Consider the following 11156-nt stretch of genomic DNA (forward strand, 5'->3'; position numbering starts at 1 on the left):
AGTTAGAGTTTGGGAGAATGAAGCATTGCTTGTGTGGGCACTACACTTTTTTTCTGGTTCACACATTAACAGTGAGGGGGATTTCTGTGTCCATTATCATTCATGCCAGTTACGAATGCAGTCAAGCACACTGTATCCTGGTGCATGCATAAACACATCACATCCTGACTGGATTTCCAACTTTCAACAACTAATAATTAAATTAAATCCCATAAATATTGGGGAATATACATTAAAATAAAATAATAGATGAGAACTTGAGTTCATGACCTCTTCACTGTATTAAAAACACCTAACGTTTTGTGGACTTTGACGAGTAGCTCCACCCAGTGGTGAGTCTTGGTTATACTTGCTTTACCTGTGGTATTTGGAAATAAATGTCATGAAGTTGGACCTGCCACACATTTTAAAGGTTAATGAGAGCACAATCCATATGTCATGGGGTAAATCATGTCTATTTAGGCTCTAATTTGTCCGCAGAGGCTGTCTGAGTCAAATATAGTTTCTGATTAGGTCTTGGTCAAATCTCTTCTGACATCTTTCTTTCCTCTTCAGACCAGCCAGGCGCAGACGCTCTGTAGGGGTTGCCAATGCCACCCATACACCTTTTATACATAGCACCTTTGCGTATGGCCCTACTAGTCTCACCCCTGAAAATAAAGATGAAGAAGGATCTGAGGTATTTTGTTCACTAATATTACTACTAGAGAGAATTATTTATGATCATATTGGAAATTTTAGTATATTTAGTGTTAAGTATGTTTTATTGTTCCAACATTAGTACAGTTGAATTATATAACAAGACATTGAGGCAAATTGTGTGTGTTTTCTTGGCCTAAGGTTGAGCTCAAAGTGTTCTCTAAGGAGTCCACAGTCATCTCCAACCTTCAGCACTTCACCAGTTACAAGATCGAAGTCATGGCTTGCAATGATCCCACAGATCCTGAGCGCTGCAGCATGCCCACCTATGTCAGTGCGCGCACCATGCCTGAAGGTAAGAATAATTTAAACAGTGCTAACTATTGCAAATGGTAAAGTCTTACATTTATATTTTGTATTTACAGAAAAGGCAGATGATATTCCAGGCCCCGTCACCCATGAAATAATGCACGGCGATACTCACTCTGTGCTAATTAAGTGGAGTGCCCCTGTCTCTCCTAATGGTCTCATCATTTTGTATGAAGTCTTCTATAAGAGGGTTGGGGATACAGAGGTTAGTAAAACAAAGTGCTTTTAAAACACTGACATAAATTAAGTGCAAATTACAAAATAAATAAATAATGGAGATGATACTATCATATAAAAACATAATGTTAATACTTCTGTTATATATTTATATTCAATGCACAATCATTTGCATGTTTGTTGTTGCTTATTTGCTTCCAATGTGTGTGGATACATTTCTCATTGCTATTCACTGCTGCACTGCCTGACCCTAGGAGCCAGTAGCAGCCCTGTTGCCATAGTGACAGAGGCAGGAAAGACTAGATTGCAGTGGCAGGAATTGACTGGCATCTCCTGCGCACTGCAATCAAACGTTTTTTTCTTCTTTTTTTTTTTTTACAGAATGCAGCAAGTTAAACAGTTTAGCCTCATTAATAATAAATGCTGTGTAACTTCATAGGTCTGTTATGTGTGACGTGACTGTTCTGTCTGTCTTCTGTAACTATCATTTATTGTCAGAAATTTTATGTTTTTGTCTTTTCTTCCAGCTTCAGACTGATTGTGTATCACGGCCAGCTTACCTCAAAATGGGTGGGACAAAGCTGCCTCTTGTGCACCCAGGCAACTATAGTGTGAGGGTCCGTGCCACGTCTTTAGCAGGAAACGGTTCTTATACAGATACCACCTACTTCTTCGTGCCTAACAGTAAGGCTGCTGTACCCAGGATGGGATATATATGTGTGTGTGTGTGTATATATATATATGTATATATATATATATGTGTGTGTATATATATATATATATATATATATATATATAATATATATACATACATACATACATACATACATACATACATACATACATACATACATACATACATACACCCCCCCCCCCCCCCCCCCCCACACACACACACACATGACATTTAACATTAAATATGTGTAGACACTAATGAAGATTTAATAAGATATAATAAACTATGCATATGGTCACTGATCGCCACTCTTCCTTTTTCATTACAGAAGATCCAGATGTTATTTGGCTTGTTATTGGGCCAGTTATTTGCTTCATCTTGCTGCTTATCGTGGGAGCTGGTGTATTTGTTGTTTTCAAAAAGAGGTAAAGACCTAAAAGACTAAGTTATCAAAACTGTATTGTATACAAATACAAGTTTATCTAATATTTTTGACAATGCTGTACTTTATTTTGTGCTTGCTCTATAGGCAGACTGAAGGTCCAACTGGACCACTTATTGCCTCATCTAACCCTGAGTACATTAGTGCAATTGATGGTAATTTTCTAATACAGTTAACTGTAAGTAAATATTACATGACCCATATAAAACAAAATCTTGCTCTTTTTTTTTTTTTTTTTTTTTTTAATAGTATATGTTCCCGATGAGTGGGAGGTCCCTAGAGAGAAGATTAATGTGTTGAGAGAGCTGGGACAGGGCTCTTTTGGCATGGTGTACGAAGGAATCGCCAAAGACATCGTCAAAGGAGAGCCAGAGACACGCGTCGCTGTCAAGACTGTTAACGAGTCAGCCAGTCTGAGAGAGAGAATAGAGTTCCTCAATGAAGCTTCAGTCATGAAAGCCTTTAGCTGTCACCACGTGGTATGAAGCCCCTCTTCATCAAACTGCACATAAACAAGCAGCATGAACATACATGACTCATGTAGCATGAGCCTCTTGTTGTGATGACACAGCCATATTGACACACAGTTTGACTCCACAAACACTTGTTCACACTTAGTAATCACTGATGTTGGGCATTACTGTTGTTTGTCAACAACGGTAGTACCTGACATAATAACATATTAATTATGTACTTTCTTAATTATGTATATTCTTATGGGACACGATTGTTCATTTAGTTTAAACAATCATATTGTCACTCTCTGCGTAGGTCCGTCTACTTGGTGTGGTGTCAAAAGGTCAGCCCACACTGGTTGTCATGGAGCTGATGACCCACGGTGATCTTAAAAGCTACTTACGCAGTCTAAGGCCTGATTCTGAGGTGGGTGTCTTCATCAGAGATGATATCTTTGATATAAAAATTATTGTTGGTATTTGATGCATTATGTTTTATGCACTGTGCAGAACAACCCAACGGGCCGGCCACCACCTACACTGAAAGAAATGATCCAGATGGCTGCAGAAATAGCTGATGGTATGGCTTACCTCAATGCCAAGAAGTTTGTGCACAGAGATCTGGCAGCAAGAAATTGCATGGTGGCAGAGGACTTTACAGTAAAAATTGGAGGTAAAAACAGATTGAAATGTTGTAAGATGAAACTCAAGGTAAAGATGAATTGTATATTGATATTTGTATTGTTCTCTCCTCCAGACTTTGGTATGACACGAGACATATATGAAACCGATTACTACCGGAAAGGCGGGAAAGGCCTGCTACCTGTCCGGTGGATGGCACCAGAGTCTCTAAAGGACGGTGTGTTCACTGCCCACTCTGATTGCTGGTATGTAATGAACTAAGGCTCATTGGATTCTTAACAGGTTTTCACTCTGAGTCACTTTATTTGTGAATGTTGTTTGTAGGTCATTTGGGGTTGTGCTGTGGGAGATCAGCACACTGGCAGAGCAGCCATACCAGGGTCTATCCAACGAACAGGTCCTAAAATTTGTTATGGACGGAGGATACCTGGACAGGCCTGACAACTGCCCTGAGAGGATGTGAGCACCAAAACCTACTACTTACAACCACATAGTGTTTCCTAATTTATAATGTATAAAGACTCAGCATTAATTCATCGTAAGGATTTTTGTTTGCTCAGTGTAGCTGTAATATGGATCTTGAAGGCGCTGTCTTAAAAACGTGTAAAACTGAACTTTAATTTTAAATTGTTGGTAATATTTCCCTAATGCATTCCTAGGATCTTAATTAATCACCCCAATGAGTTTATAAGCTTTTTTTCAGCTTTCAGAGGCCAGAGTAGAGTTTTTCCATCATGGTAATGCTAACAACAACTGGTATATGCATCAGCCTTACTTCCTGGTTTGTGGAAAAAAAAAAGCTTTTTAATTAAATGACAGCATGTGGTGGTGGTGGTGGGGGAAAAAAATTTACTTGGGTACATGAAAACTGTTGGCTACAGCCCCTCATCTCTAATGTCATTTGTGTTTTTAGGCACAGCCTAATGCAAATGTGTTGGCAATACAACCCCAAGATGCGTCCAACGTTCCATGAGATAATCGAGATGTTGCGGGAGGACCTGCACCCATCGTTCCAGGATGTGTCCTTCTTCTACAGTGAGGAGAACAAGGTCCCAGAGACTGAGGAGTTTGACTTGGACCTGGAAAACATGGAGAGCATCCCACTGGACCCATCGTCTTACTCCCAGAGAGAGGAGAGTTTAGGCAGAGACTGCGGGCCGTCAGTTGGCCTGAGGGGAAATTATGAGGAGCATGTCCCCTACACACACATGAATGGTGGAAAGAAAAATGGACGAATCTTATCGTTACCCAGATCCAGCCCATCCTAACATTTCCTGTTTTCTACAAACTCCATTTCTCCTTTTCTCTGTTCCAGTCCGTCTCTATACCTTCTGTTGCATTTTTCACTTTCTACTTCAAAAACACAGATCTCAGGACCTTTACTTTCTTCCTCATGCCTGCCAGTCATAGGCAAAACCGGACATGATGCAAACATGGTTCCTCATTTTTCCTTCTTCCACAGTTCATCAAACTTTCTGTTGTTTTTAATCATGTTTCCCAAACTCCTTAGAGAAACAGAGAGATACTGTGAACGCAACAAACCTTAGACAACCAGAAGGCTGCTTATGCTCCACCTCTCTAGACTCCACTTCACACCAGTCTGCATTTCCACATCCACTGCTCCCCAAGTGTAATCTTTCTACTCAGATAGTGGCCTTTTATATGTGGCCTCAAAGCGCCTTTCAATGCTTCTATTAATTTCCTTTTTAAACAATGACTTTTTGGAACAATGTAAGATTTGCAAAAGACTTAATCATAGATCAAACATATATTCCTAGAGGAAATTGTTTTTACAATTAATTCCTGCAAAATTCCAAACTACACTTGGATTCAATGGGTTTTTAATATTTTAATTTATTTTGTTTTGTTTGCTCCTTTTTCTCTTTTCTTTTCCTGTCCTCACTTTATGGCTGAAGGATATTTAAACTGTTATGAATTGGACAAAATATTTCCTCAGACTGACCAATAGCTGCTGCTTTGATATAATTTAGTGGGAGTAGAAGAATATAAATATATATAATTTATACTATATATGGAATATTGGTTGTGCACCAATATTGTATATATAATATATGACACATTGGTGTTTTTGTAAATAGTACATATTTGTAATGTTTTTCAGAGGCTTTGCTAGTATTTCATTTTTATGTTGCTGTTTTTTCCAGATTTTAAAGTATATATATTTTTCTAGCCCCAGAAATCCCACTAAACTACCATCACTATTCATGTGTGTCTTAGGCCTCCAGTTTCTCACTGCTTTGTGCATCTGGATGGAGCTGGTAAAGCCACAAACTATTGTCACCAGTCACCACATCATGTTTTTTTTTCTATTACTATTATTAAAATCTGGAAGCTGTCAACATTTGGAGGCAACCTTACAATATTAACAAAAAAAAAAAAAAAAAAAAGAATAACCAAAAAGCTTTAGAAAGGGGATATGAGGTCTTTCTTAATTGCACGTGGTTTGTCAGTCTGCTGTTGTTCTTTGGTCAGATCTTGCTGTAGCAAGGCCTCTGTGTGGTGCTGTTGCAAGCCTAATGCATAATAGTTCTGGTTGCTAGGGGATGTCACTGAAGCTGTAGTTAATAAGTGGGTTTGACCTTTGGTCTTCCATGTAAAAAGTCCTTAGATGGACTTTACCTCTGGAAGAATTTTACTATTCAGCCCACTTCCTTTTCCTTCCTCCTCTTCAGTCATCTGGGAGCTTCCTATTGGTCACGAAACCCACAACTCCAAAATCAGACTGCAGGAATTTTCCACGTTTGGAGTTTGCCGTAAGAAGTATGGAAAATTCCATGTTCGTAGCAGGTAGAGAGGAACAGAGCTTCGTTTCACTGTAGCAAGTGATAATTATTATTCCTCTTATTCCCCCTAACAACTCCTAGTTAGGCAGTGATGGCCCCACACACAGCAGCTCTGTCACTCAGGTCTGACATTCCAGGATGAATGACTGCTGGCACTGCTTGTACCATCACATACAAGGACATTCAGTCAAGAGAAAATGTATCCGAAATGTCCATGCTGAAACGCCTATTCAGAATAATGGCCTAACTAACATTGATTCAGTCTCATGTCAGTTTTTGCTTAAACAGAGAGAGAATTCTTAAGTCAATACATCAGTGAGCTTGCCAATATTACCAAACAGGATTCAGCACTTACTGTAAAGCCAAAGGGTTGGCATCTTCTTGTCAACAATGATCACCTGCAGAACACAAGAGCAAGATTAAGCAGAGAAGCTGCCTACATAAATGAACTAGTGCCTTGTCTAACGCAGAGCCACGTCACAATAGTCTCGTGTTTTTAAGTGGGCACAGACGGGAGAGACTGAACAGTTTTTTAAGTGTTAGCTTACAGCAGTGACACTGTGGATTAGCCTAAGATGGTCATGTCATAAATAGCCTTTTCAGGGCAGTTACAATCTTATTTTCGTTTGTATTTTGTAATATAATAATGAAAATGTTTGGAAATGAAAAAAAACTGATGATGTAAAAAGTCCATGCTTGTCAGTTGGCTGTGCAGACATTGCAGAACACAGTGAGCTTTGATTCTATTCAACGAAATAATTGTTAAATATACTTCAGAATGTCACCATGAAGTAATATCTGTTTTCTGCATTCGATTACAACTTAAGTTTGTATGAATGCAGTGACTGGGAGACAGAGCCCTAATGGCCTATGTTGCTTCTCCCATGGTGTACTTCAAATGCATATGCAACTTTTTAAATTAAGGTGGTGCCCATATCTTTGAAAGACCAGATATTTATTTTATTATGATCATTGTCATTGTGTAAGAAGAACAGAGTTAGCTTTTTAGTTGAGTATTTTTACAATGTTGAATCGTGGTGTGGTGTAATGGCCTTGTTTGTTGTCGTGTCAAGTGTAGTTGGCAGCACGCAGCTGGAGGAGAGCTAGTCAGTTGTTAGTGTTGTCGTCTTTGTGTTTGGCCAGAGTCTACCTCAGTGCATATGGATGAATCAGTCTGAAGAGCCTAAATCAATCTTGTAGTTCACTTACTCCAGATCCTATCATCTACCTTAACTTCTAGTATTTTCCATTGCAATTATTTTAAGACCTCCTATGTTTTCTTTGTGTTATTGTTGCAAAAATTACTCTATCTCAACCTCAACTTTATTGTTATGTGACTTAAAACTGGCATGAGCGTGGTATTACAGTGGCTAGTAGGTTTATCCTGGACACTGTATTTTCACTGCTTATACACACAGAAAGGGCCTCACTTTTTTATGGGACTTGGCATGGCTGACTGAAGTATATCTGATCACCTGCATGTGTCCAAAACACCACCCTCATATTCTGTAATCAAAACTAGACTAAACTGTAGCAGAATGCCCTGCTTCTCGTCTTTGGTCCGTCTTATCAAAACAATTCCACCTTCTTCTCCATTCTGTTGTTATTTTGCTCTATATGTTATTTTTTTCTACTGTGAATATCAAAATATGGCTTTTACTTTCTGTCAATGCCATGGATTGGTTCAGTTTTAAGCTGACCAGAACAGTGGTATATGGGCTGGTTCAATTATTGGGAAAAAAGGGGAGTTATTTTTTTCCTTCTTTGCAAAGGAAAGCTGGACTGGGACAATCCTGTGTGCCATACGAACTATTCTAAACAGACCTGAAATCTCGATTGTAACTTTTTACGTCTCAGGGAGGCGGCCTAATGCTTTGTGGTTGGAGGGTGAAAGAGGATGAGGGGGATGGAGAGCTACCTACCTTATATTCACCCTGACTTACTCAAGTTCTCAGCATCCTTGCAAAAAGCCCAGTGACATGTTATCAACAACAAAAACCTAATCAACCCATTGCATAAAATGAGTTTGTGCCCCTTTATTTTTGAATATGATCAGAAGGAATTCCTCTTTTCTCTCATTTGATGTGGTTCGGACTGCCCTCTTGTGGTCAAACGGGAGCATCGCAGGTCAGGGGTGGCAAAGCAACTCCACAGTGCCTTGCTTTCAGACTTTCAGCCCACCTGACCCCTCCCACAAGGTCCACTCCTCCTCAGCAGAACCACCACTGACCGGCAAGTCTTCACCGGTCCCTCAAGAGGATTTTCCATCTTCAAAATATCATTTACTTTTTTTCTGTGCTTTTTTTAATTTAACATTTGATGAAAAAATACTGTCATTTCAGATGTTGTGTTGGCTGATAACTATTTTAACCAAAGGTCTTTTCTGCTTCTGTCTGGCTGGCTTGCTTTGTGCATGGATCATGAAAAATGTATACCAGCAGATAGCCCAGTAATTTGAGGTGTAGTGGTTTCCTTATGCCCAAAATCATGCAGACCTAATTCAGATCCCACATATAAAACAGCTGTTCCACTTCCATGAAAATATAATATGAAGTTGATAAGCTCTTTTTTATTGTGAATACACTACACCCCCCAGGGCCTAACACAAGCACTTGATTATAAGGGGAAGTTTCGGTTTTGTTTTGTTGAACTCTGATGACCTCAGAAGTGGTTGGGCAGAGCATGATAGTTACGCAGCGCAAGGTGAGAACAAAGCATTGTATGTATTATCATTGTCTTTTTGTTGAGAAAAAAGTATTACATTTTAGAAGATATTGATTTCTATTTTTTTAGCCAAAGTTAGGGAGGGTAAAAACAATGACTTTTTCAGACTGTAAACTTTTACTATTCTTGTACATTATAAATTTAACATTGTTATCAATCTGTATATAACTTTTTTCTAAATTGAAAAGATACAAATTTTCAATGTAGAGCCATGGCAAATGTCAAGGAGCTGCACGATGTAAAACTGTGGCCTGCAGTCTGTTCTTAAAGCCCATCTAAAACTGAATTCATATGTTATAAATATCAAAGATGTTTATTTTTTATTTTGTGACAAACTGGAAAAGACCACTGCACATCCTTTATCAAAGACAAATGAGTGTGAAATCCCAAATAAGCTAAAAAAAAAAAAAAAAAAGTGAGTTTTATTATTACTGATAATATTTTTTTAAGTTTGGACTGTAAAGTAGGAGTACAGTAATTTGTAACTGTACACATTTATGTTGTTTTGGAGAAAATGGGGAATCTGATTCAGTGGTCTGCTCCAGTTTTAAAAGTTGGTCCCTGTGCTTGTTTAAAATCAATGAATTTGTATCTTCTGTGTTGTTTTTACCACTGCGCCCCTCATGTCTGAACTTCTGACCGCTGCTCCCTGCTCCTCTCCCTCCTCTCCCTCCTCCTCCTCCTCCTCCTCCTCCTCTGTGCACATACACTACAGTCCCGGGAATGCTGTGTCAGGATACCTCTTAACCAATGTGTGTCCGAGCCCAAATCTTATACCCCAATACAGACAACGCTACCCCTCACACTGGATCCATATGTGCCATTGCCTACCACAAATACCGACTTGTTTGCATTGACACACAACACACATGAGCAGAAAGACATGCATATTGTACAGGATCAAAAATGTGCCATGACTAAATTAACGCTTGACAATTTATTTTTTCTATGTTTTCAAAGGAGAGCCAAGTAGTGACTTGTACAGAAAATGTTGCAATGATATGAAAATAAAATCTTGCTGTGTGTAAATTATTCAACAATTAACTGTTTATATTAAAATTATAAATAAAATTATTGGAGAATATCTGTTTTTTTTCTGTGCATTCATAACTATATACTGGGATAGGCCTATATTTTTACAGTTAACTGTTACAGTTTGGATTATTTTTATTTTTTTAATGGCTAATGATTATGAAACATGTTCAAATCATATTTGATTAATTTTACCAGGAACCCTTAAATTGACAATTTTTTCCCCCATAATTTCAAATTTGCATACACTCATTACTTCTGTCCTAAAGTTGATTATTCAATCAGAAAGCAGATTGAGTTTCTTGCTTCTGGGTTGCCAGATCCTGCTGCTAAAGCAAACCTGTGTTTGTGTCCCTGATGTATCATAGTTGTGCTTTGTTGTTAATACATTTTTATCAGTAGGAGTACACATTTTATTTACATAGTGAGCTAGAGCTCATCTTGAGTAATTAACTGCGTTTACCCAAGGGAAACAAAGTCACCATCACGTCAGTAGAGGGCAATAAAAAAGGTCCAGAATCCACATTTTTAAATGCAGGTAAGTAGCTAACTTAAATTAGCCTCTCTGTGTTCACCTTAAAATACTTTTTCCCTCTTGGTGTAATGGCTAATCGACTAAACTGAATTTACCATTTGTTATGAAATTCTGTTAGATTTATGTTTTGGATAGAGTCACTTTCCAACCAAGCTGGCTAATTCAAGCATAGCCTATGCTACAATAAGGCTCTTCTGATGCCCTGTTACAGTATTTTTGGCCTTGCCTATATGATCATATGGCGAAAACAATAAAATAAAAATAAAGTATGACTTGCAACAGGCACATTCAATTATTTTGCCTGGTATAAACTAGTCTTGTCACATTTGAGCCACAGTGACCAGTGGCCCAAAAAGTAAGGCCCTTTTTATAGTTCTTTACAAAAAAATAAAAAATAAAAATTAAAAAATAATAATGATAATGATAATAATTGTAATTATTACATAATATTTATAATTATTCATTTATAATTACGATTATAAATTAATCATTATAAATACCATCACATGTCTGTAACACATGCATTAATAAAAACACTCAATTTTATAAAACCTATACAATAAATAATATAATTATATCATTTACATAGTATTACACTTTATTGATGCTTAGCATCTGCTAAATAAATAATTTTAATCCGGGCAGGTTTAATGTCTACCAT

The 11156-nt window shown here is 37.9% G+C and overlaps 1 protein-coding gene across 1 annotated transcript in view; it reads left to right on the forward strand.

Annotated features, from left to right (window-relative positions):
• The window catches only part of insrb (insulin receptor b), a 48418-nt gene extending 38416 nt beyond the window's left edge, over positions 1–10002 (forward strand). Inside the window, exons 12-23 of the mRNA XM_033965328.2 lie at positions 556–679; positions 841–994; positions 1065–1213; positions 1713–1869; positions 2190–2286; positions 2391–2458; positions 2553–2782; positions 3075–3185; positions 3269–3431; positions 3516–3645; positions 3725–3859; positions 4314–10002. Coding sequence (XP_033821219.1) covers positions 556–679; positions 841–994; positions 1065–1213; positions 1713–1869; positions 2190–2286; positions 2391–2458; positions 2553–2782; positions 3075–3185; positions 3269–3431; positions 3516–3645; positions 3725–3859; positions 4314–4668 — 1873 coding nt within the window. The 3' untranslated portion in view covers positions 4669–10002. The remainder of the gene's footprint in view (positions 1–555; positions 680–840; positions 995–1064; positions 1214–1712; positions 1870–2189; positions 2287–2390; positions 2459–2552; positions 2783–3074; positions 3186–3268; positions 3432–3515; positions 3646–3724; positions 3860–4313) is intronic.
• Positions 10003–11156: the final 1154 nt, after the last annotated feature.

Source organism: Periophthalmus magnuspinnatus, chromosome 4 (genome assembly GCF_009829125.3).
Source record: "Periophthalmus magnuspinnatus isolate fPerMag1 chromosome 4, fPerMag1.2.pri, whole genome shotgun sequence".
NCBI lineage: Eukaryota > Metazoa > Chordata > Actinopteri > Gobiiformes > Gobiidae > Periophthalmus > Periophthalmus magnuspinnatus.